At 42.4% G+C, this 26,582-nt stretch overlaps 1 protein-coding gene across 3 annotated transcripts; it reads left to right on the top strand.

Moving 5' to 3' along the window:
• The first annotated feature begins 54 nt into the window (after nucleotides 1–54).
• ZMYND12 (zinc finger MYND-type containing 12) lies at nucleotides 55–26,582 on the top strand. Of its 3 annotated transcripts, XR_004032569.1 has the most exons (9): nucleotides 55–430; nucleotides 6,254–6,395; nucleotides 7,668–7,839; nucleotides 15,871–16,040; nucleotides 19,203–19,325; nucleotides 20,402–20,513; nucleotides 22,723–22,868; nucleotides 25,236–25,440; nucleotides 26,384–26,582. XR_004032569.1 is itself a non-coding variant. In XM_030823613.1 (8 exons), the coding sequence occupies exons 1-8, from the start codon at nucleotides 321–323 to the stop codon at nucleotides 25,356–25,358; spliced, it is 1,098 nt and encodes a 365-aa protein (XP_030679473.1). In that variant the 5' UTR covers nucleotides 55–320; the 3' UTR covers nucleotides 25,359–25,676. The 3 variants fall into 3 exon arrangements, 2 of the variants coding, with proteins under 2 accessions (XP_030679473.1, XP_030679474.1); XM_030823613.1 differs by lacking the exon at nucleotides 26,384–26,582 and having other exon boundaries at nucleotides 25,236–25,676; XM_030823614.1 differs by lacking the exons at nucleotides 7,668–7,839; nucleotides 26,384–26,582 and having other exon boundaries at nucleotides 25,236–25,676.

The raw sequence follows: 26,582 nt of genomic DNA, 5'->3' as shown, positions 1-26,582 counted from the left end.
CCCTCACTTTCCTAGCCTGGGTGAAGAACTGGCCATGTTTGACCCTTACCGGCCACTATACGGGCCTTCCTGAACCTAGACTCCTTGGGAGTCGTTTCTCAGCCATTTGACCCGTGGGACTTGTGGGTTTTGTGCTTTTCTTTCTTTCTTTCCCTTTTTCAACTTCAACAGTAGACCCAGATGTTAGTCGAGTCACGTCCCGCCGCCCTCTGCCCTAGAAATGCTGGCAAGTACGCGGGCCCGCGATCGTCACGTGACGCCGTGGTTCAGCGTATCCTTGCCGGGCAACCGTCTTAGAGACCAGCACCGCTGGCTGCACCATGAATGTGATCTACCCACTGGCGGTCCCCAAGGGGCGCAGGCTCTGCTGTGAGGTGTGCGAAGCCCCAGCTGAGCGGGTGTGCGCGGCCTGCACAGTCACTTATTACTGGTAGGCCCTGAAACGTGGCACCTGGGCGCTTTAACTCCCTCCCTCTCTCCCATTCCCGGGTCTGGCTTGGGTACCTTGCGTTAGCCGTGGCCCCTGACTCTGCAAGGGACACCTCAAAACGGCTTTAAGACAGGCCCCTAAGACTCCCGTGGCCTCGTCTGTCTCATCTCCCACTTATTCGTTCGTCACTCATGTTTTCTGAAGGCCTACTATGTGCTAGGCACTATTTTAGGTGCTGAAGTTACTGGGGCAGCTCGGTAGGTCAGTTCCTTCAAAGATCTAACATTCTAATGTGGGAGACAAATAAGTAAAGAAACAGGCCGGGCGCGGTGGCTCACGCCTGTAATCCCAGCACTTCGGGAGGCCGAGGCGGGCGGATCGCCAGAGGTCAGGAGTTAGAGACCAGCCTGGCCAACATGGTGAAACCCTGTCTCTACTAAAAATACAAAAATTAGCCGGGAGTGGTGCTGGGTCCCTGTAATCCCAGCTACTCGGGAGGCTGAGGCAGATGAATCGCTTGAACCCGGGAGGCGGAGCTCGCAGTGAGCGGAGATGGGGCCACTGCACTCCAGCCTGGGCAACGAGAGTGAGATGATAGTGAATGGGGCAGTATGTGGAAAGCTTTCTCTGTGGAAGAAGCATTTGAGCTGCATTTTGAGAGGGCAGTCAGAACCTGCTGCGTACAGGAGTAGTGAAGAAGGGTAGGGCATTCCCGGCATCCGGGACTGCTAGGGCAAATGGCAAAAGAACAGAGTTTGCTAAGAGCTGAGTGGAGAACAGTAGTGGAGGGAGCAGTCAGTGATTTTCAAACTGCAGGCCAGGGCCCTTTAGCAGTTTATGAATAAATCACAATCACCATTTAGAGAAAACAATAACAACAAAAAAGAGCATAGAATGAGTAGAAAGTATCAGGTTAATCCTACCTGAATTGTTTCTTAAAACTTTTGTCTTAGTGTTTTATGCGGACATGTGTGTGTGTACAGGGAAAATGTATTTCTTACTATAGGTTGAGTCAAAATTAGCTGGATGTGGTGGCGCGGGCCTGTAATCCCAGCTACTCGGGAGGCTGAGGCAGGAGAATCGCTTGAACCCAGGAGGCGGAGGTTGCAGTGAGCGGAGATCGCTCCATTGCACTCCAGCTTGGGCAACAAGAGTGAAACTGTGTCTCAAAAAAAAAAAAAAAGGTTGGAACATCATTGTGATAGGTAGTAGAAGTTTAAACCAAGAAGATAAAGGTTAGGGCTAGACAGTGACATGAGATCAAGGGTTTGGAATTTATCCCTTGGGAAACCATGGATGGTTTTGAGCTGACATGCTCTCATTTGTGTTAAGGAAAGAGGATGGGCTGCAGTGTGGAAGATACAGAGGAAGGTAGACACTGACGACTGCATAACAGATTAAGAAGCTGTTGCAGTACCTTCTCATACTGGCCTAGGTGTCCTTCCTCAGTGCTCTCAAAGCACTGAGTATGTCCCCTACCCTAACACTTAGGACGTGGACTGAAATCATTTATTTATTTCCTTCATTAGGCTGTATGCCCCACAAGGGCAGGGATGGCATCTGTGTTATCGTTGCTATCTCCTCTTTGGCGGCTTCATTGCATTTAGAATATAATTAAGAATTTGTAACAGAAAATACAAGGCCCTGATTATTTCTCTACCTTCACTTCCCACCACACTTACCCCATTTTTTCTTTGCTATAGTTATAGAGAACTGAAGTTCTAATTTGCTAAGCCCTTTCTTCCCTCAGTTTCTTTTCCCAGACTGTTCTCTCTGCTAGGAACCTCCCCTTCAACTACAAGCCTTCCTGGCTCCCTTTCATCCTTCAGTTCTCAGTTTAAATGTCATTTCTTCAAAGAGGTCTAAACCCAGTCTCAACTCCCCGTCATACTTTTCTCTCTCACAGTACCATTTTTCTTTGCTTTTTCTGTACTTTTATATTTTATTTTTGTGTTTGCTTCTCTGATATCTATGTCTTTTACTAGACCCAGTGCCCACACATACCAGACACTCAGTGAACATCTGTTGAATAAAACCAAATGGATAATAAACCCATTAACTTGGGCAAGGAACACAGGGGGAAAAGATGACAGGCGTCAGATTTGGTTTTGGGCATAGAGTTTGCGAGGCCTTTGGGTCACCCCTGGAGAGATGGCCAGTAAACGGCCGTGAGTAAAACCTGCCACTCAGGCTTGGGAAAGATTCAACCCTTTTGCTTGGTGTGAGCACTGACTTTTTCCTTAAAACACCCCTGTCCTCTGTATCCCTCCAGCCGGAAGTAATTCCTTTTGCCTCTGAACTAACTTTACAGTATTCTGTATCTCTCAGATGACTCATATTTCCCTTCATTTTAATTGTCGGTGAGTGTGTTATTTCAATTTTGTTATGCTCCATTAATGCTAGATACTATGTTAAATGTGTACAGAGGGACTGTCAAGTATGCTAACTTTTGATCTATGTCCAACCTGTCATTGTATGCCCCATAGTCTCTAGCAAAGTGTCTTGAAATAGTTGGCACTTGTGCTTTTATCCCTTAGGCCAAAAAATAAAAACAGGAAAAAAAAAAGAAAGACATAGTTGGCACTAATGTCTGATGAATGCATGTATAAATTATCATCTTCTATGCCCTTATCTTCGATTTTTTTCTTTTGCTTCTTTTACTTGCTTTTAATTCTCTTTAAGACCTTCTCCTTTTGTTTCTTTGCTCCTTTTCTCCAGATTTCTATGTCTTTGTGTCTTGGAGATTTCAAGATTTTTTGATAAAACAAAACTGAGGTCATTGTTCTATAGGTTTTGATGGTTGAATGTAAAGCATCTAGTACCCTGCCTGGAACCATGTTGGCACACAATAAATGTTCTTTTTCATCATCCCAAGTTTAAGGAGCAAGAAAGTCAGTTTGAATTTGTGAAAGTTTTTTTCTGCAAAAGAATATTTTTCCTGATTATAAATGCAATTCATGCTCACTGCAGAAAATCTGAAAATATAAAAAATAAAGAAGAAAAATAATCCATAATCCCACAACCCAGAGATTAATAACCTGAAATTTTGGTGAATTTCCTTCTTTTATCTGAATACATTTATATATTATGTATAATCTTGTGCATATTGCTCTATAGTGGATTATGACCATTCTCAGAGAATAGCACATTTTTATTTACTTTAGAGACACAGTAGAACTTTTTTTTTTTTTTTTTGAGACGGAGTCTTTCTCTGTCGCCCAGGTTGGAGCACAGTGGCAGCAACCTCCACCTCCCGGGTTCAAGCAATTCTCTTGCCTCAGCCTCCCAAGTAGCTGGGATTACAGGGATGCGCCACCATGCCCAGCTAATTTTTTTGTATTTTTAGTAGAGACGGCATTTCACCATATTGGTCAGGCTGGTCTCGAATTTCTGACCTTGTGATCCGCCCTCCTCGGCCTCCCAAAGTGCTGGGATTACAGGACAGTAGAACATTTTTAAGAAAAGGTAATTTTATGGAAGTACATACTAAAACATTGGTGACAGGTAAAAGAGACTTCAGTACCATAGGTTTACATGAATTTAAATGTCTTTAGTCAGGGCGGTCATTCTGTAATTCATTACAAATACTATTGCTTCCTGTTCTTGAATACCACTTCACCATTTGTTTTCTTCTCCTGGCCAGTGGTGGCATTTAAATTTGCACTTCATATGTCAAAAGGAAAAATTATTGCAAAAAATATTGCAGATTACTAAGAAAACAAACAGTGAAGTGGTATTCAATAATAGGAAGCTATAGGATCAGTGGTGAATTGTAGAATGAATGCCCTACTTAAAAACATTCAAATTCAGCTTAAAAAAAAAACGTGATAATAGCCAAACAAAACATTTCTGGCTCACAAGCTACTTAATTGTGAGCCCTGGTTGAAAGCATTTATCCATTCCTACTTTATCCCTGATCCTGTGTTAGGTGTTACGGGTGGGACAGATCAATAAGCAAGAAGCCCGCAAATATATAAATAAAGCTCACTTTATTTAGAAAGGCAAGATATGTCAGTTGCTCTCAGTGGAACAAAAGTTCAGGCATCTAAGTTAACATTTCCATTGCTTATAAGCCCCACTTGATAAATTCCCTGTGGAACTCAGCTATATCCTGGCTAAGTGCTTTTATTGATCTGTTTATAATAATTCTCTACCTCCCTAAAAACATTTTAAATGGTTTCTGTCATTTCTTTGGTAGCAGTCACAACTTGTAAAGAAAACACTTTAATTGCATTTCTATTGTCCAAGAAGTTGGCAATATTGTCCAAGAAGGCGCTTGAACATGGCTGTATATTGTCTGTGGCTGCTTTTGTGCTACAACAGCAGAGTTGAGTAGTTGCAACAGAGACCCTATAGCTCTCAAGCCTAAAATATTTATCTGACCCTTTACAGAAAAACTTTTCTGACCCCTCCTCTAGATTATTGTTACCTGTTTTGAAATACGTATAAATGGAATCAAACAGTTAACTCACATTTAAGTGAAAATGTGTAATAAGCAATAGAAATGCAAAAACCCATGATTGTATCCATCTAACAACAGAGCCTCAAAATACATGAAGCAAAAACAGACAGAACTGGGGAGAAAAATACACAATTTAATAATAATAGTTGAAGACTTCAATATCCTACCTTCAGTGATGAACAGAACAACTAGATGAAAGATCCAATATCCCACTCTCAGTAATGAATAGAACAACTAGATAGAAGATCAAATATTCCACTTTCAGTAATGCATAGAACAATTAGACAGATCAGCAAGGAAATCTAAGACTTGAACCACACTATAAACCAACTAGACCTAACAGATATCTATAGAACACCATTCAATAACAGCAGAGTGCCTATTCTTCTCTAGTGCATATAGAACATTCTTCAGGATAGACCATATGTTAGACCATAAAATAAATCTCAATACGTTTATAAGGATTGATTTCATACAGAGTATGTTCTCCACCTACATGGAATGAAATTAGTAGTCAATAACAGAAGGAAATTTGGTAAATTTACAAATATGTAGAAATAACACACTTTTAACCAATGAGTCACAGAAGAAATTACAAGGGAAATTAGAAAATGCTTTGAGATAAATGAAAACAAAAGCGACATACTAAAACTTAGTTGCTGGCAAAGCAGTACTCAGAGGTTACTATATGAATTTAGTACTCATATGAATTTATACTAATATACATACATTGAAAAGAAGATCTCAAATCAGTAACCTAGCATTTCATCTTAAGAAACTAGAAAAAGAAGAGCAAACTAAAACATATTTATAAACTCCTTTATGCACAGCCCTGTGGTGGGTATAGACACAAGCTAGCAGAAGAAAGGAAAATTAAAGATTATAGCAGAGATAAAACAGAATAAAGAAACTACAGAGAGAACCAATGAGACCAAAAGTTGGCTCCTTGAAAAGACCAACAAAATTGACAAACCTTTATCTAGGTTGACTGGCCTAGAAAAGAAGATTCAGATTACTAAAATCAGAAATGAAATTGAGGGCATTACTACCAACCTTGCAGAAATAAAAGAGATTATAAGAGAACACTATGAGCAATTGCATGCCAGCATCCCTGTGTGACTTCAGAATGTGAATGTGTGCCTGCAGAAACATTATACTCTCCAATCCCAACACAGTTTATACACCATCAAATAACCACATGAAAGGAAAGAGATTTGAGTCTCAGAAATGGCTTTGAGCTCCCTGCCTGGTTTGTGTTTGGCTTACTTTTCTGGTGTCTAGGGATAGGCCGGTAGGAGGGTTAATGGAATCTTAAGTCATGCCAAATATAAAGATCATGAAGTCTATGTTTCTGTTGTCAGTGGCGTGGTACATCAGAAAGCTGACTGGGACAGCATCCATGAGAAAATATGTCAGCTCTTGATTCCACTGCGCACTTGCATGCCCTTCTACAATTCGGAGGAAGAACGGCAGCATGGCCTGCAGCAGCTGCAGCAGCGGCAGGTAGGGCCTGCAGCACTTTCCAAGGTTAAGTTTTAGGTGCGGTGAAGCTGCCCAAGACAAGGGTGAAACTGTGTTGAGATTACTAAATTGTAACCTCACTGAGGGCAGAGACTTTGTTTTATATCTTTTTAAGTCCTCAACACCATTCAGTCTGTTGTTTTCCACATTTACTAAATACTCACTGTATTAGTCTGCTAGTACTGTCATAATTAAATATCACAAACTGGGTGGCTCAAACAACATACATTTATTTCCTCACGGCTCTGGAGGCTGGGAGGTCCAAGATCAAGGGGTCAGGAGGTTTGGTTTCTTCTGAGGCCTCTCTCCTTGGCTTGCAGATGGCTGCCTTCCTGCAGTGTCTTCACATGGTCCTTTGTGTGCAAGCATGCCTGGTATCTCTTTGTGTGTCCAATTTCCTCTTTTTATAAAGACACAAGTCAGATTAGGTTAGGGCCCACCCTAATGGCCTCATTCTAACTTAATCACCTCTCTACAGGCCCTAGCTTCAATTATAGTCACATTGTGACAGACTGCAGAATAGGGCTTCAACACATGAATTTTGGCAGGGGACACAATTCAGCCCATAACATCCACAGATGCCAAGAGCCTGGCCACATAATAGGAGGGTTAAGAATGATGTATGGATATACTACTGAATAAATAAAGGAGGTTAGCAAAACTTGCCACTATTATTATGTATAGTGTTGAGTATTGAGCATCTCAATCACTCTAAAAAATTAGCCCCTTATTATAAGCCATAAATCTCTAAACATAAGATCCATCTATTTTAGTGTTATGACACTTTGATAGTGGCCTTAAAACGATGCAGAGTTAAAGTTTTTTGTGATATTAGCTAAACAGGATAATTCCAGAAGGGAAAATGAGATGTTTCTCTCAAAATTAACTCAACTAGGAAGGCAGAAAGTTTCAGATTGTCCTGAGACGTGCTAGCTTTGCTAAAGTAAAGTTTTATTAGAACTATAAAAATAATACTCATTTATTCATCTGATAACTCTATATTGAGCATTCATCTATGCCAAGCCCTGAACTAAGATGAAAAGACACATGTTCCTGGGCCTTAAGGAGCTCATAGTCCAGAGTTTGCCTTCTTATATCACTTATGTGGGGCTTCACGTCCACTCTAATACAGGCAGGCTCACTATGTGCCTTTAACTGGGTCATTAGGTGTTGGCCTTATCCCCAGGGCCATCTACATCCACCTTTGCCTTTAACTTTAGACTGTCTCAGATAGTCTGTTTCTCTCTTCCACAGAAGTATTTGATTGAATTCTGCTACACCGTAGCCCAGAAATACCTCTTTGAAGGGAAACACGAAGATGCTGTACCAGCAGCTTTGCATTCCCTTCGCTTCCGTGTGACCCTGTACGGCCTGAGCTCCGTAGAGCTTGTGCCTGCTTACCTGCTGTTGGCCGAGGCCAGCCTTGGTGAGTGAAACCGACTTGATATGCTTGGATCCCTTAAGTGGTGCTATGTTTGGGTCACACCAATGATTGACAGTGGCACCATGAGACCTATTGTAGAAGGAGCAGGGTTGCTGTAAAGTTTAGCACAAGGTAGGGAAGGAGATGTCACAGACTTTTGTCTACAACTGGCAGAAATCCACTCAAGCTGGCCTGCACAAAAAGGAGGAATTCTGTGAGGGTGCTGTAGTATCCTACAAGAGCTGAGGCTTCGTGAGGGACTAGAATTGGAATGCTGTAAGGAACCAAGGCTCAAGGTGCCTTTCGTTCTCTCTCGGGCCTTGTCTCCTGTATCTACTTCTCTCTGGGTATCTGCTTCACTATTTTCCCTCTCTGCAGACCAGATTTGTCTACCCTATGCTCACTGTGGAAGACAGCTACCCCAAAATGTCAGATGGAGTTCTTCAGTTTACATGTTTTCTAGGTTCGAAGTAGGCAGTAGAAACTAATTAGCTTCTGATTTCCAATTACAAATTCGTAGAAGACAGAATTTTGTTGACATGGCTTGAGTGTGGGATCCACCTTTGTTCCCTGGGATCAGAGTCGCATAGTTCAGAAATACAGGAACCCACCCCTATAGATGGGAGAGGCAATTCTGAGAGTATAGAACAGACTTAGCAGATACCCTATGTGGTGGCTACTACAAAAGGAAAATTGGCATTTTGAGAGGAATTGACATTCTTGAGCATCTACGGTGTTTTAGGCACTGTGCTAACACTTCATATATTTTAATAGCCACCGTTTAAAAAAATGCTTCATATGTTTTAATAGCCACCATTAAAAAAGTGCTTCTTTAGAAGTAAAACTTTTTTAAAAGTAAAACTGTTAAAATTAAGTACCATATAAAGAACTTTTATCCCCTGAGTTCTCTGAGAGTAAGTTGCTCCCTGGTTCCCTATCCTTAGAATACTTCAGTGTCCCCTTAGTAAATGAGATAGATTGTATTGTGGTTATGAAGGAGAATGTCTTTGTGGGAACCACACAAGGGGACCCTGTCATCTAAGAAGACCCCATTCAAGTTTCTTGAATTTTCCCAATATCATCTTTATAGCAAAACGATACAGTTCAGGATCACACTTTTCATTTCGTTGCCATGTGTTGGCAATAAAACTCTGGAATAGTTTCTCAACCTTTTCTTGACTTTTATGACCTTGACACTTTTAAAGGTTACAGGCCAATTGTATAAAATATGTCTCAATTTGGGTTTGTCTGATATTTCCTGATGATGGGACTCAGGTTATGGATTTTTGGCAAAAACAGTACAGAGGTGATGCTGTGTTCTCATCCCATCCTATAAACTGGCATGTTTCCTTTTTTTTTCGTTACTGATGATGTTCATTTTAATTATGTTACTAGGATGGTGTCTGCCAGGCTTCCTCCCTGTAATGTTACTTTCACCCTTCTGTAATTAATAACTGAAATTTTCATTTCATGGAGAGGTCCTTTGAAACTATATAAATATCCCATTCCTCATGAAATTTTCAATGTATTCATTTAGTTATTTATATCAGTATTGCCTCTTTATTCAATGGGCTTAAATCCATTACTATCATTAATTTGATTCTCAAACTGTCCCTGATTTGACCAGTGGCAGCCCCCACTCAAGCTGGCTTCTGCATCTCCTAGATACAACCCCATTTGTTCTTTGCTCACTTGACTGCTTTCTGGAACATACCTCTAAAGAGCCCTGATTTCTTTCAGTGGAAAGTGAAATTCAGAAGCCAAAAGCTGTGCACTAGATGTATTCATGCTGTTGGGGTATTACTGCTCCCAGGCCTTCTCAGTGGAGTTAGGGAGTAAGTGTAAATATAATAATGGGTGTATGTATACACACATTACATCTGTATTTATTTCTATATCTATATATCTTTTTTTTGAGACTGAGTCTCACTCTGACACCCAGGCTAGAGTGCAGTGGTGCAATCTGAGCTCACTGCAGCCTCCTCCTCCCTGGTTCAAGCAATTCTCCTGCCTCAGCCTCCCAAATAGCTGGGACTACAGGTGTGTGCCACCATGCCTGGCTCATTTCTGTATTTGTAGTAGAGACGGGGTTTCACCATGTTGGTGATCTTGAACTCCTGGCCTCAAGTGATCCACCTGCCTCAGCTTCCCAAAGTGCTGGGATTACAGGTGTGAGCCACTGTGTCCAGCCTATATCTATATATCTACATCAATATCTGTATAACCACTAGTCTATAATACTGTTTGATCCAGATCTAATTCAGCACCACAGGGTTCAATCTAATTTACTTCCATTCCATAATTGCAACTCCCTTTGCTGACAGCTTTCACTTTCATTAGTTTATTTACATATTAATCAGTTCCCCTACATGAATCAATCCCCGCTGTCTAACTCCATCCTTTCCACCTTACAGATACCTCCTCCCTCTCCACGGGCTCTGACTCCCCATTCCAGGCTGCCTCTGCTGCATGGATCCCTCCTCCCTTGTATGGGTTCCGACTCCCCATACCAGGCTGTTTGCCTGCAGGAATGCCCTGCTCACCCTGCTCAGGTCTGTCACCCCATTCCAGACTGTCTTTCCTCCAAACTAATGAGAAAAGCACTGGACAAGATAATACAGCCCAGGTTCTGTTTACCTGTGACACTGGCTAGCTATGGGATTCTGGAAAAGTCACCTTAGCCCAAGTCTCATCATCTCTCATCTAGACCACTACGTACTAACTGGTCTCCCCACATCTTCTCTGGCCTCCCTCTAATCTGGTTTGCATACAAAAATGTGACCCATCACTCCTCTAAATAAAGACCAAATTTCTAAAGCAACCCATGAGGCTCTGCTTGATCTAGCCCTTAACAAATTCTCTCACCTCAATTCTATCAACTGTCTCTCTTGAATTATTTTCTCCCTCCCTTCCAGTTACACCGACCGGTCTTCTCTCAGTTCCTCAGAAGCACGATGATTTCCTTGTTGGGAAAGACTTTTCTGTAGCCACTCTCTCTGCTTCTCCTCCTCTTCCCTTCACCAAATTAACTTCTTGTCATCTTTCAGGTTTCAGCTCAAGGGTTACTACTGCCTTGTCTAGAAACTGTCCCAGGGCTCTAGACCGGGTTGGGTCTCCCTTTTTTTTTTTTTTTTTTTTTTTTTAGACAGAGTCTCGATCTGTTGTACAGGCTGGAGTCCAATGGCCTGATCTTGGCTCACTGCAAGCTTTGCCTCCCAGGGACAAGTGATTCTTCCGCCTCAGCCTCCAGAGTAGCTAGGACTACAGGCACGCACCACCACGCCTAGCTATTTTTTGTAGTTTTAGTAGAGAGAGGGTTTCAGTATGTTGCCCAGGCTGGTCTTGAACTCCTGGCTTTAAATGATCCACCTGCCTCAGCCTCCCAAAGTGCTGGCATTACAGGTGTGAGCCACCGCACCCAGCCAGGTCTCTTTTTTAATATACTCATTTAAAGACCTACTCCTTTCTTCTGAGCACTTACTCCATTAATAATTGTATTCATTGATGAGATTATTTAATTGTCTCCCTGCTCCAGTAGACTGTAAGCTCAGGGAGAACTGGATCTGTGTCTATTCTTCACTCATCACGGATGTCTTCACGCTCAGCCCAGTACTTAGCACAGAGAAGGTACTAAAAAAATAATTTCACAGTACCTGAAACCTCGTGAGCACTGTGTGAGTATGTGTTGAATCTGAGTTCTCTTCACAGGATTCTTTTAAGGATGAAAAGAGTTCGAGTGTAATGTCCATGAAAGTGCTTTGAAGTCTGGAAAGTGCTGTCTAAATGGAAGATTTCACTGTACCTCCAGTCATTGGTTTAAAACCTTGCTAACCTTTTTGGAAGTCTAAAGAAATCACTTTCCTGTGCACATGTTTCTTTCCCATCTTAGAGATTCCTTCAGACTGGAGTGGACAGATAACAGAAATTCAGCTTTTTTTTTTTCTTTTTAGTAAAACTTTGAAATTTTACTCAACTAGAAATGACATTTTCAGGAACACTTCAAGGAGGAGCCACCCTGCTCATCTTCCCCCACTGTTATCAGTGCTTTGGAAGCAGGAGAGCCTGGGTTCAAATATCAGCTCTTTCTTTACTGGCTGGGTGATCGCAGGCACCAAGCTCTTCTTCACTCAGAGCTCTCACATACATGGTTCCTTCTGCCTGGTATGCTCTTTCTGCTCTCATATGTGGCTGGCTTTTGATCATCCTTCAGGTATGTGCTTAAACTGGCCAGGCGTGGTGACTTACACCTGTAATTTCAGCACTTCGGGAAGTCGAAATGGGAGGATCTCTTGAGCCCAGGAATTCAAGATCAGCCTGGGCAACCTAGCAAGACCTCACCTCTTAAAAAAAAAAATTAGGCGGGCATGGTGGCATGCACTTGTAGTAGTCCCAGCTACTTGGGAGGCTGAGGTGGGAGGATTGCTTGAGCCCAGGAGGTGGAGGCTGCAGTGAGCTAGCATTTTGGTTACTGTGTTCTGTTCATTTCCTTCACAGCACTCGTGTTTTGTCTATTTATTGTATGCCTACTTCACTTGATTTTAAGCTTCTTGGAGTCAGGGATCATGTCTTAGTGTGCATTGAGCATCACACATTGTGATAGAGACTCAATCAATTAGGTGAATATATGGTTGGTTGAATGAATGAATGAAGTTGCCTCCTCTTCAAATTCCTCATCTGATGTTTATTTCACAATATTGTTGGCAGACTTAGACCACAGATACAAAGGGACTAGCACAATGTTGGGCAAATAACAGGTCTTCAATAAATGCAGATTCCCTTTTCTTCCCCTGGGCACCTCACAGCCACAACCTTTGACTCAGCTGTGACTGCTGTTTGCTGCATTCCTTCACTTTCATCACCAAGTCCTGCAAAATCTTCCCCCATAGTATCTCCCAGATCTGCCATTAACCCAGTATAAGCCTGTTGCCTCACCCTTCAGACAAGTACCACTGGTCTGTAAATGGCTGTCCTTTCTCAATTCCATACACTAGTAAAGTCACCCTAAGGGACAGTGTCACTTCCTTTATGTCTCCAGCACCTCCACCTCACCCTATGCCTCTCCAGGTAGGCACTGTCCATAAGAGGCAGGCCTGAACTTAGGCACTCACTGGTCACAATCTTAGTTCTGACTGTAATCTCATGGGCTAGTAGCAGCCCATTCTTCTCACCGTACTCTCTCTCTCTAGCCTCACAGTTTATTCTCCCAAGTATGCCTTTTCCTTTAGGACTGATGCTTGTTTAGATGCTGGTTCAGCTGGGTCTTGGAGTCTTCCTTCTTTGGCATTGCCTTCTTGAGTGAGAACTGGATGTGGAAAATTTTAAATTTCCAATATTTGTTAACGCCCTGTACCATTTTTTTCCCATCTAAACAATCTTAGTTAAGAGTCATTTGCTTCTTCAAATGTGAGAGGACTTCAGCCTAAACCTCATATTTTACAGACAAAGCCTGGAGGGAAGATGTGACTTGCCATGTTCACATGAGCCAGGATCAGGGACTAGGCCTCATGCTCCTCATCTAGTAATTTCCCATTTTAGTTTGCACTTTGACCTTCCATTAGGCAAAGTTACTTGCTTCTTCTTGTAGACTGCTTCCTCTTCATCTCTTTTCCTTTAATTCAGTGATGTAGGGTTACAACTAGAATAAAAAGCATGCTTACATATGAACTAGGTCTGACAGGAAGGACACAGAGGAGCAGAGGGTTGGCTTATGAGGGGTTCGTGTCCTTACCTCCTAACCCTTCGTTGATGCCGTTTCTGCTGCAGCACCTATCACACCAATGCTTCACTCCCAGAGCACGCCTCCTGCCCTGCAGCACACTGATGTAGTGGCTTTCTATTCAGTTCTGACAAATTTCCCCAGGATCCAAGCAGGTAGGCAGGCCTCTGTATATGTAAAGATTATATGTAATAAACAAAAAGCTTTAAGTGTCCAGAGTATCTAAATATTAGCAATAAAGGTGGCTTTCCTTTCTCTTACCTTCCACATCACTTAGTAACCGTGCGTTGTTCATTCTACTTCCTGTCTCTTTTGGATCTCCTCTTCCTTAGTTCACTGTCTTGTTTCAGGCTCTTAAGTGTGCTTGCCTGAACTATTTCAGACATCTTCCAGTGAATCTTCTACCTTTATTCCTCCCCTCTGGTCCCTCCTCCACATTGGTTCCAAAGGATCTTTCTAAATTTAAATCCGATTCTCTTGCCCTTTTTGAAAATCCTCTAGTTTTTATCCGCATGCATCAAGTTCCTTGGCATAACTCACTAAGCCCTCTGTGACCTGCCCCTTGCCTACCACCATAGCCTCATTTTCTGCCATTCTGTCCTTCACAATTTGTGCTCCAGCATCACAGGCTAATACAGTCGGTCCTCCATATTTGCAGGTTCTGCATCTGCCCATTCAAGCAACCATGGATCAAAAATATTTTTTAAAATAATATAATGATTAAAAATGATACAAATAAAAACAATACATGATGTTATTTGTGGGCTAGTAAGCAAAAAAAGAAAAAATTTAAACTTAAAAAAGACAAAAATTATATGGTATAACAACTATTTACGTAGCATTTACATTGTATTAGGTATTATAAGTAATTTAGAGTTGATTTAAAGTATAAGGAATGATGTGCATAGGTTATATGCAAATACTACACTACTTTATATTAGAGCCTTGAGCATCCTTATATTTAGGTATCTGATGGGGGTTCTGGAACCAATTCCCTGCAGCTGTGACTCTGTATAGTTCTATGAACATAACGTATTATTTCATATTTCTATGACATTGCACATACTGTTAGTTTTGCCTGGGATGCTCTCCCTGCCTTATCTACCTGGAAAACTTCTATTCATCCTCAAAACCCAGCTCAGACTCTGCTTCAGTGTCCCTCTCCATCTCATCTATAGAATTAAACATTTCCTATCCTCTGACACTTCCAAAGCTTGTGTTTCTATTGCAATTATACTATATTGTAAACACATTTGTTTTCATGTTGCACTTTGAATCCCCATCACTCAACACAAGGCCTGGCGCATAAAGGGTATTAAATATGCATATATATATTTCACAATTTAGATATAATTCACATATCATAAAATACACCCTTTTAAAGCACAATTCAGGCCAGACGCAGTGTCTCACGCCTGTATTCCCAGCACTTTGGGAGGTCGAGGCAGGTGGATCACCTGATGTCAGGGGTTTGAGACCAGCCTGGCAAACATGGTGAAACCCTGTCTCTACTAAAAATACAAAAAGTAGCGGGGCGTGGTGGCGCATGCTTGCAGTCCCAGCTACTTGGGAGGCTGAGGCATGAGAATCACTTGAACCCGAGAGGCAGAGGTTGTAGTGGGCTGAGATCACGCCACTACACTCCAGTCTGGGCAACAAAGTGAGACTCTGTCAAAAAAAAAAAAAAAAAAAAAGGACAATCCAGTGGTTTTAGCACATTCTGAAGGTTGTGCAACAATCACCATGATCTATTTCCACAATATTTTCATCACCCCTAAAAGAAAGCCTGTAATTGTCAGCAGTTACTCCCTCTTAGTTCCTCCCTTGCATTGGACCCCCTGTTAGTGCCTCCCTTGCATTGGACTCCCTGTCGCCTGGCCACCACTAGTTTGCTTTCCATCTCTATGGATTTGCCTATTCTGGACATTTCATATAAATGGAATCATGCAATATGTGGCCTTTGGTGTCTGGTTTCTTTCTGTTAGTATAGTGTTTTCAAAGTTCATCCAATTATAGCAGGTAGCACTACTTCGTTCCTTCTTATAACTGAGTAATATTCCACTCATGGAGATGGAGATGGAGATGGAGATGCCTCCTTTTGTTCATCCACTCATCAGCTGATGGACATTTACATTGTCTCTTTTTTTTTTTTTTTGGCTCTTCCGAATAGGCTGCTATGAACATTCCTGTATGAGTTTTTCTGTGTCAGTAAATACTTGAGTCAATGAATACATGAGTGAATGGGAAATGACTCATATTTCCTCATGTGTTCTTTGGCCTGGATATGAATTATAACCTTCTTTTCTGCTTTTGGGCAGGTCTGGGCCGAATTGTTCAGGCTGAAGAATATCTATTCCAAGCCCAGTGGACAGTCCTCAAATCAACTGACTGTAGTAATGCCACCCAATCTTTACTGCATCGGAATCTGGGACTTCTCTATATAGCTAAGAAAAACTATGAAGAAGCCCGTTATCATCTGGCCAATGATGTAAACAAGCTAAGTTATAACACCTGGATATTTCCAAAATCTAAATTATAACACCTGTATATTTCCAAAATCTGTTTAATTTTTTAAAAATTGTGCATTTCTCTAAAACTTTCTGTTTACAACTGATTATTTGGTGGCATTTTAGCCATGACACAATTCTACCGACCTAAGTTCAAGCATTTCTACTTCATAGCTATTCAACCTTGGCCAGGTCACATATTCCTGAAGTTTCAGTTGCCCTGAAGAGTAAAGGGAGGCAAAACAGCATACTCATTAAGAGAAGGGCTTTGCTGGCCGGGCGTGGTGGCTCACGCCTCTAATCCCAGCACTTTGGGAGGCCAAGGTGGGCAGATCACGAGGTCAGGAGATTGAGACCATCCTGGCCAACATGGTGAAACCCCGTCCCTACTAAAATACAAAAAATTAGCCAGGCGTGGTGGTGCAAGCCTGTAGTCTGAGCTACTCAGAATGCTGAGGCAGGGGAATCGCTTGAACCTGGGAAGTGGAGGTTGCAGTGAGCTGAGATCGCGCCACTGCACTCCAGCCTGGCGACAGAGCAAGACTTCGTCTCAAAAAAAAAAAAAGAGAGCGAGAGAGAGAAGGGCTTTGCTTCTAGTCACAGATCTGTTGTTTCACTAGCCACATAGTCTTGGAAAATTTGTTTCACCTCTTTCATCACCTGCAAGACAGGAATAATAAAACAGTCTCTGCCTCATTGGGTCATTGCGAAGATTAATAATAGGACAATATATGTACAGTACTTTGGCTATTATTTTAAAAAATAACAGTAATATCTCTACTTCAGAGTGTTGGTTATTAAATTTAAAAGAGCTAGATGTATAAGAAAGCACTTATCGATGATTAAACTCTGTACAAGGGTTAGATGGGATGTTGAGGGTGATAACTGAATTGTTCTTTCAAAATTTAAGGGGTTTCTATTAGGATTTCAGTACTGGAAAATATTACCAGAGAACAGAGTTCCTGGGTGTGAAATCTGAGTTAGCGTAGAGTCAGACTGCAGTCTCCATGCAGGTTGGTTCTCTCTTCAGCCTGTCTTCTGGCCTCTGCACCAAGCAGCCCTTCCTCTGGTTGCCTGCCTGTACGATGTCCATAAATTAAATTTTACACTGGTTATTCTTTAAATTCCACTACCCCATATCCGTTCTCTGCCCTATTCTGTGCCCTGGGAGCCTGACCTCTATGGACGACACAACCTCTGTGGACTCCATTGCTCTCTGGCCTTGGTTGGGTTTGGAGAGTGGAAGGCATAGTAGGGGAGTGGAAAGTAGGAGGAGAAAAAGGCTGAGGCACTGATTCTCTCTGCTGTCTCTCTGCCCACCCCTGATCTGGCAGGAACAGTGTTCCTCTGTGGCCACAGCTCCTGTCAGGCAGCCTTCTTCCATAGTGCTAGCTCTTGCTGGGCCCTGGTAACCTTGTTTCCTCCCCTTGCTGTTTCGGGTGTAGGGATGGTAATAGTTTCTTGCTGTTGGTAGTCCCGGGTGTTTCACTAGGCCTTGTTGGTTTTACTCGTAGGGCTTTTCCCTAGCCCTGGTTGGTTTCTTAACCCTTCTACATGTCAAATCATAATTCCACTAAACTGTCTTCAGGCAATCTTATTGAGGGTGCCATCTAGTTCCACCTGGGCTCCTGACTAATACAATTCTTTGTGTTTCTTCTCTATACTCTACATCCTCCAACAAATTAAGCAGAGGCACATTCTTTCCTGAGCTGGGCCACACAGTTAAGAATTAGTAGGCCAGGTGTGGTGGCTCACACCTGTAATCCCAGCACTTTGGGAGGCCGAGGTGGGCGGATCACCAGAGGTCGGGAGTTCGAGATGGTGAAACCCCATCTAAATATACAAAATTAGCTGGGTGTGGTGGCATGCGCCTGTGATTCCAGCTACTCGGGAGGCTGAGGCAGGAGAATTGCTTGAACCTGGGAGGCAGAGGTTGCAGTGAGCCAGGATTGCGCCACTGCACTCCAGCCTGGGCGACAGAGTGAGACTCAGTCTCCAAAAAAAAAAAAAAAATACAAAAAATACAAAAATTAGTCAGGTGTGATGGTGTGTGCCTGTAGTGCCAGCTGCTCGGAAGGCTGAGGCAAAAGAGTCTCTTGAACCCAGGAGGCGAGGTTGCAGTGAGCCAAGATCGTGCCACCGCACTCCAGCCTGGGCGACAGAGGGAGACTATGCCCCCCAAAAAAAAAAGAATTAGCACAAGATCAGATTCCTTAGCCTAGCTTTTTAAACACACACACACACAGACACCCCTTTATTGATATATACCATAAAATTCACCCATTTTAAGGGTACAATTAAATTATTTTTAGCAAATTTACAGAGTAGTGCAACCATGAGCACAATCAAGTTTCAGAACGTTTCCATCACCTCAAAGAGATCCCTTGTATCCATTTGCAGTCATTTCCCATTCCTGTTCCAGCCCCAGGCAACCACTTCCTGTTTCTACAAATTTGCCTTCTCAGGACAGTTCATACAGACAGAATCCTGTGTGGTCCTTTGCATCTGACCTCTTTCACCTAGCATGATTATTTTGAGATTCATCCATGTTGTTGCATGTATCAACAGTTCATTCCTCTTATTGCTGATTAGCATTCCATTGCCTGGATATACCACAATTTGTCTATGCGTTCATCAGTTGATGGACATTTTTGTTGTTTCTAGTTTTGTGTATTTTAAATAATGCTGATATAAACATTTACGTACAAGTCTTTGTGGGTAGGTACTTAGAAGAGGAATTGCTGGGTCATGTAGTAACTCTATGTTTAACTTTTTTAGGAACTACCAAACTGTTTCCACAGAGGCTGCACCCTTTTACATGCCCACTGGCAATGTGTGAGGGTTTCATTTTCTCCATATCCTTCCCAACACTTATTTTCTGTATTTGATTCTAGCCATCCCAGATGCAGTGATATCTCATTATAGCTTTGTTTTGCATTTACCTAATTACTATGTTAGCATCTATTCATGTGCTTATTATTCATCTGAATATCTTTTTGGAGAAATGTCAATTCAGATCTTTTGCCCATTTTTAAATTGGAATGTTGTAACAGTTTTTTGTATGTATTCTAGATACAAGTCCTTTATCAGATATACGATTTGCAAAAGGAACTCAAGCACTCTCCTTCTTCCTCCTGCTATAGATTTATTTTGCCAGTTGCGCATTTGGAACAGAGGACATTAGGACTTCAGGAGGCTACTTCCACCTGGCGAATATATTCTATGACCTTAAAAAGTTGGACCTGGCAGACACATTGTACACCAAGGTGAGCTGGGGAATGTGGGAGCTGAGCCTTCACTCTTAGGCTTGGTGTCTTATGACTTGTATTAGACTATTCATGAAAAACATACCATTCATGAGAAAGAGAGGCACAGAGAGATGAAGTGGCTTGCCCAAGATTATATAGCCTGATACATGATATACTCCATTTTCTTTCTTCCAGTGTCTCCACTACCAAAATAGACTAACCCTTAACATCCATAGGGTGATTAATGAATAATGAAGGACAGGTCAGTAAGAGCCAAACCCCTTCAAATAGACAGTTGTATGCTGTGTCATACCCATAGCAGCAAGCTAATGTGGGCATATTGAAGTGTGTGATAGAGAAGGAGATTTCCAAGGGAAGTCTCTTGCTACAAGATCCTGTCAAGGGATCCAAGAACATGAGAAATTTCCATATTTACATATAAAATATTTTAAACTGTTTCCAGTATATTAAAATGTCAGTTGTTTCCATATAGTACCACCTCACTTAGCAGGCAATCATTTGTGTAATAAATGTGTAATATAGGCTTTCTGCTGATTGTTGATTCATGTTTTAGACCTGCTTCTGAGAAAGAGGCATTTTGCTGTAGCTTAAAAGCTTTAGAATCAGATAGACCAGAGTTTAAATTCTGGCTATTTAGAATCAGATAGACCAGAGTTTAAATTCTGGCTATTTAGAATCAGATAGACCAGAGTTTAAATTCAGTTTACTAAATAAACTGAGCCTCAGTTTATTTACATGTAAAATGGGAATAATAAGAATATTACATCGGGATGTTGTGAGGATGTGAAGGTTTCGTGTTTTGTGTGCTGTACAAAAGATAGCCACTGTTATTGGACCCCACTAGGGCTACCCCAAGATGAGCTGCCACAGGCCCTTTGCAGCCCATCACTTGTCACACTTACCTTGGCCAGGCCTGTTTGGGCTCCTAGGGCTCCCTCTGCCTCCAGGCACAGTAGGAGAGAGAACCTCCACTTTGTCCAGAAGCCCGGCCATACGCGCTATTCTCCTCACCTGCCTAGTCTGACGGCTGAGATCTGGCCTGCTTGTCATATTACCGTCTCTTTTCCCAACAGGTCTCTGAGATCTGGTATGCATATTTGAACAATCACTATCAAGTCCTCTCACAGGCTCACACCCAACAAATGGATTTACTGGGCAAACTATTTGAGAATGACACTGGCTTGGGTAAGTGGCAGTTTTCCCTGAAGGGAGAGTAGTGACTTCATCTCACCCAATACACAGACTTTGTCCCTAAGAGGGAAAGCAGCTGTCCCTGTCATGAAGCACCATTGCTACCTTCCCCATGTTGCTGATGGAGAAAACTGAGATACGGGGATCAAAGAGATTTTACCAGTGTTGGGAAGAATTCAGATCCCTATCATCACACATAGCCATTCGGAGGTTACTAAGGGACAGATTTAGAGGAAAAAAAGACCCCATCAAAGCCCCCTGTGATTTCTGCAGAGCATCCATTTCTATGTGATCCCTCCAGGGCAGCAGTCCCAATCTCTCCCTGGCACCAGGGACCCATTTCATGGAAGACAATTTTTCCATGGACTGGGGGGCGTGGGAGGAATGGTTTCAGGAGAATTCAAGTGCATTACATTTATTGTGTACTAGGTTTTTATTATTTTTAATATATTGTAATATATAATGAAATAATTATACCATGCATTATAACGTAGAATCAGTGGGAGCCCTGAGCTTGTTTTCCTGCAACTAGATGGTCCCATCTGGGAGTGATGGGTGACAGTGACAGATCATCAGGCATTAGATTCTCATAAGGAGTATACAAACTAGATCCTTTGCATGCACAGTTCACAATACGGTTCATGCTCTTAGGAGAATCTGATGCTGCCACTGAACTGACAGGAGGTGGAGCTCAGGTGGTAATGCAAGCAGTGGGGAGTGGCTGTAAATACAGATGAAGCTTTGCTCGCCCCCACTACCCCTGCTCACCACCTGCTGCACAGCCTGATTCCTAACAGGCCACAAAACAGTTCTGGTCCATGGCCTGGGGGTTGGTGACTCTTGCTCCAGGACACATAAGCCAAGGTAGACTCTACACAGAAGTTGCATTGCTGATTTCTTCTGGTGCCTTAGCTTCATGCTTTACTGAACAGTGAGCTTCTCAGTGGCAGGGCCCAATTGAATTAAACTGTATTCCTGACTTCAATCTTGAACATTTGAGAATCTACATCTGACAAAGCCCCCCCAAAAAACCATCTTTGTTCTGAAGATCCTGGTCATGCTTTACTACCTGATGATGAATTCTTGAAAGGCAAGTTTCCCTAAAAAAGCAACATGTCTAAAATGAAGGTAGAAATTCATCTAGTTGAACTCATTTGTGTTTTGCCCAATTCCAACAAATTCGCAGCAAAAAAAAATTGCCCAATTCGCAGCAAAGGGCTAAGTGTTGAATAGTACCGTACAGCATCGTGCCTTCAGAGACAATGAAAAGACACAGAGGATCTAGTTTCTGCTCAAAAGAGACATACAGTGCAGCTGGTGATACAGAACCTATAGGCAATAACAAAAGAACATTCCTGTGAGTACAAATTAGATTACAAGATGAGTCCCAGAATGAAGAGGTGAGGACAGTTGGGTGGTGTTTAAGAAGGAAGGCTCTTTGGAGGAGAGGTTTTGAGCTAAAGTTTAAAAAATTAATAACTTTATTGAATTTTCTCTCATTATGTAAATAGTTCATGTTACAGCTGAAAACATGGAAATCATAGATATCCAAAGATAGCCAACCTTAACATGATGGTGTATATCCTTTTCGTCTTTTTCTCTAAGCTTAGTACTTGTCTAAGTGCTTTTAAGTGCATGTAGTAACTTCTCAGTAAATGATGACTAAAGTAGGACCAAAAACTGCTGGGGAAAATAGTAAACAGACTCTCAGAGGGAAGCATGAAGGTTGTTGCTTACCCATCTATGGCCTAGACGAGAAGAGTTAAGCTGCTGCAGCTGCAAGAAGTCCCTTCCCCCAGTTCTCTCCTCTCAGCTATAGACTGGAAGCTGAATTGGACCCAAGGAATCTGCCTGTGACAGATTCTCTGTGTTTGCAAGCCCAAGAGATCTAGAGTTCAGGACACCGAAAGAGAGAAACCTTAGCAACTTTGGGACCTGTGGGAGTGAGCATATTTTTAGGCTACTCTGATAATGGCATGCTAAGCAAAGCTGGAAAGCGGTCTGAAACTCCTGCTTTGGGGCTTCCTGCTTTGCACCTGAGGGAGTCCTCTAGGTAAAAAAAACTTGCTGTAATTGGTGCTATTTCCACCAGTGCCCCTGGGAAGGCTTCAGCAGACCAGGCCCTTTAACAGCTGAGTGCTTTTGATGAGGGCAGACTCAGTTGCCAAGAGCCTGTTTTTTCTTTCTTCCCCTTCCAATGCAGATGAAGCCCAGGAAGCAGAAGCCATTCGCATCCTGACTTCAATCTTGAACATTCGAGAATCTACATCTGACAAAGCCCCCCAAAAAACCATCTTTGTTCTGAAGATCCTGGTCATGCTTTACTACCTGATGATGAATTCTTCAAAGGCAAGTTTCCCTAAAAAAGCAACACGTCTAAAATGAAGGTAGAAATTCATCTAGTTGAACTCACTTATGTTTTGCCCAATTCCAATAGCTTTTGCCCTCAGAGCAAGCCTTACTCCAAAGAGGTTCAGATGCTCATGACTTTTCTCCTGTGTTGAGTCCAGCCTGCATAATGGAAGCTGGATTGTCTTCTTCCCCCGAGGGTTCCCAGTCTTGCACAGATAAAGGGAGTCTGGGGCAGTGCTGGGAAGCCTGCAGGGCAGGAAGGCTCTGGGGAGCCTTGGACAGATGTAGTAGCCGCTCTCACTCCACTCAGTTACTGAGTTCCCTGTTGCTGCAGGGATTCAGGCAGAAATGCATTGCCATGAAATGATTCAAAAAGTAACTGTTTTTGAGTACTTTTACATACCAGTTGTTGGCCTAAACCCTTTACACAATTATCATACTTAATGCTTACACCAACATTAATGAGGTAGCTATTTTATTATCTCTACTTTACAAACAAGGAAACTGAGGCACCAAGAGGGTCAATTCTTTGCCCAATGTCTTACAGACAGTAAGTGGTATGTCTCAGGTTTATTGATTTATTGGTTGATTCTCTCATTCATTCAAACATTTATTGAAAATCTACCATTTGTAAAGCACTAATCTAGGGACTGGGGATACAGTGGTGAGCCATACGTTTCCTATCTCCATGGCACTGGTATTTTTTGGAGGAGTGGAAATAAACATATGTATGTCTAATATAATTTCAGATAGTAGAAACTGCTATAAAGAAAACCAGGCCAGGCACAGTGTCTCATGCCTGTATTCCCAGTACTTTGGGAGGCCGAGGCGGGATGATTGCTTATGTCCAGGAGTTCAAGACCAGCCTGGGCAACATAATGAGACCCACTCTCTACTAAAACTAAAAATAAAAAAATCAGCTGGGCATAGAGGTGTGCACCTGTAGTCCCAGCTACTCGGGAGGCTGAGATAAGAGGATTACTTGAGCCCTGGAGATTGAGGCTGCAGTGAGCCGTGCTTGTGCCACTACACTCCAGCCTGGGTGACAGAGCAAGATCCTGTCTCAAAAAGAAGAAGAAGAAGAAGAAAAAGCAGTAGGCAGGGGGAGAGAGAGGAGGGTGGTTAGAGGGAGGCCTTTTTGTGTGGGTGAAATGGGAAAATTTAAGACTCCTTTCCTCCCTCCTCCTTCTCTTCTTTCTTCAGCTAACTTTTACTAAGCACCTGCAGTATACCAGGCCTGGAGGAGCTCACAGGTTATAATAGAGTGTGACAGTGAAGCCCAGAGCACTGTGGGAGCACAGTGCACAGGGCACTAACCCTGTCTGGGATAGGGGTAGGAATAGGTGAGGAATAGGAAAACATTTCCACTGAACTTTCAAATTTACATTGGACAAAACCTCATTTCTATGGTGCAATGTCCAATTTTCCACTGTATACTCAAGGAAGTCATTACCCCAGGGCGTGTTAGATCTACAAGAGGCCTTAGACAAAAGGCACACATCTATCTATCCATCAAGACTGGCACCTCACTTCCTTCAGGCCTTCACTTGACTCAGCTGTTTTCTTTTCAGTGAAGCGTTCCCTGCTGTCCCTGTCTAAAACTGCAGACGCCCACTACTATCTCTAATGCTTCCTATCCCCTTTCATGCTTTATTTTTTTCCTTAGCACTTATCCCTATTTAAGAGACTATCGTGTTTTACTTATTTGTCTTCTTTATTGTCTTTCTCCCCTACTACACTGTAAGTTCCATGAGAATAGGAATTTCTGCCTATACTCACAGGACCTGGAACATGGTAACCATTCAATAACAATTTATAGGAAGGAGGGAAGGAAGAGAAGAGAAGAAGGGAGGAAGAAAGGAGAGCCTCTTTCCAAGTCAAAACTCTGGGCCACATGGTCCCCAGGACCACCCCAGAGTAGTAATTTACTTATGTCACCTGTCACCTCTATGCCTTCCGTGATGGCCTCTAGGGCCGTCTTTGTATGGTCTGATTAAGGTCCTACATCTTAGGATGTAGTAATTTACTTGTGTCACCTGTCACCTCTATGCCTTCCAGTGATGGCCTCTAGGGCCTGATTAAGGTCCTACAAAGATCTCACTTTGTTAAGAAGGTATACTTAGTTTGTACTTAGTTCGTCAAGTCAGGTGGGGTTTTTTTCTGGTGCCCTGCTGCCCCTCCCAGCGCACATGTGGCTAGCTGTAAGGGCCCAGTGTGTTTACAGGTTTATCAACAAGAGCTCAGTGGGTGGTGTGAAAAGGTGGTGAGTTCTCTCTCATGTTTCTGGAGTTGAGCACAGATGGGGCTTCCCAGTGTTGTGCTTTCCTGTGACAACTTCCTTTTGTCACTGCAATGCTATTTCAGGCACAGGAATATGGCATGAGGGCTCTCAGTCTAGCTAAAGAACAGCAGCTTGATGTCCATGAGCAAAGCACCATTCAAGAGTTACTGAATCTCATTTCAACTGAAGACCATCCCATTACTTAGTGACCCATGAGCTCTGCATCAAGGGTTATTCCAGGGACTACTGAAGATCTAATATATTCCAGCCTTGCACAACTGCTTTGAGGTACTGTAGACTGCCGAAGTTTCCGCCCTCTTCCCCTGGGATTGCACACATAGCTGTTCTTTTTTTCTTACACAGCATATTAAGGGAATATAAAGCTTTAGGCATAGAAATCACTAAAAACTGTGTTTGTCATGACCTTTGTACTTGATTTATCATGACTTTGTATGACTGAGTAATATGTAGTCAGATCACTAATATGGTATTTGTAATTAAACTACAAATAGTTTGTCATTTCCCAGAAGTCTCCCAACAATGCATGTTTCATACACTTTTGCTAAAGGAGGGGTAAAGGAGGGGGTAGGGAATAACGCTATATTGGAACAAAGTTTCTCTGTTCTTAATTCTATGCTGGAATTAACTTAGCGTTAATCTGAGGTAGACTGTGATAAAGTACCTATTATAATAGAGCAATCACTAAGAAAATAACTCTAAAAATAGTTAAAAATCAACAAAGGGATTACAATGGTATGCTAGAAAATATCCACTTAAAGAAAAGGTGAGATAGAGGAACAAAAAGGACATGAGACACATAGAAAACAAATAGCAAAATACAAGCATAAATTAGACATAAGGTCTTTCTGTGCCAGAGTAGGCCCCTGGGCCTGTCAAGGAGCTTCAGTATGGATTGACTGAGATGCCATTCCAGGGTGGTATCTTTCTTATCTCAGACAATAATTTGAAGCAGATGTGGGCCATCTATACAGTCTAGGGGAGAGGCACTCTGAAAGATCTCCTGTGAGGGAGAGGACAGAGGGTGAGCCTTGGACTCAGACATGCCTGAGCTCAAATTCCAGCTCTCTCACATCATTGGTTTGTGACCTTGATCTCCCCATAGCCTCATCCATTACTATTGTAAAATGGCCCAGATGTGGCCACAGCTGTATCAGCTCATCCCATCTTGATGACTCTGGTAATTTAGCGTATCCTTTTTTTTCTCCTTTAGTTCCTCTCCAGACTTGCCAAGCAGAATTTTGCTTCATGAGTAGATCTGCACCCAGGGAGAAGATATGCAGGTCAAGAACCTGTCAGAGATTTTATGTTCCTCACTGTAAATTAATTCACTCAGACACATATAATAAAAATAAGTCAGATGGGTCACCCTGCCCCTTCAAGTAAAATCAGCTGGAAACCGCCCCCACCAC

Source organism: Nomascus leucogenys, chromosome 12 (assembly GCF_006542625.1).
Source record: "Nomascus leucogenys isolate Asia chromosome 12, Asia_NLE_v1, whole genome shotgun sequence".
Classification (NCBI taxonomy): Eukaryota; Metazoa; Chordata; class Mammalia; order Primates; family Hylobatidae; genus Nomascus; species Nomascus leucogenys.
This window is presented reverse-complemented; position numbering and strand designations above follow the sequence as displayed.

Bases quoted from the DNA above. Each gene is read 5' to 3' on its own strand.
- ZMYND12 (XM_030823613.1), top strand. From the start codon at position 321: ATGAATGTGATCTACCCACTGGCGGTCCCCAAGGGGCGCAGGCTCTGC. The intron at 431-6,253 runs GTAGGCCCTGAA...TTCTGTTGTCAG, and splicing joins TGCACAGTCACTTATTACTG to TGGCGTGGTACATCAGAAAG. The intron at 19,326-20,401 runs GTGAGCTGGGGA...TTTTCCCAACAG, and splicing joins CAGACACATTGTACACCAAG to GTCTCTGAGATCTGGTATGC.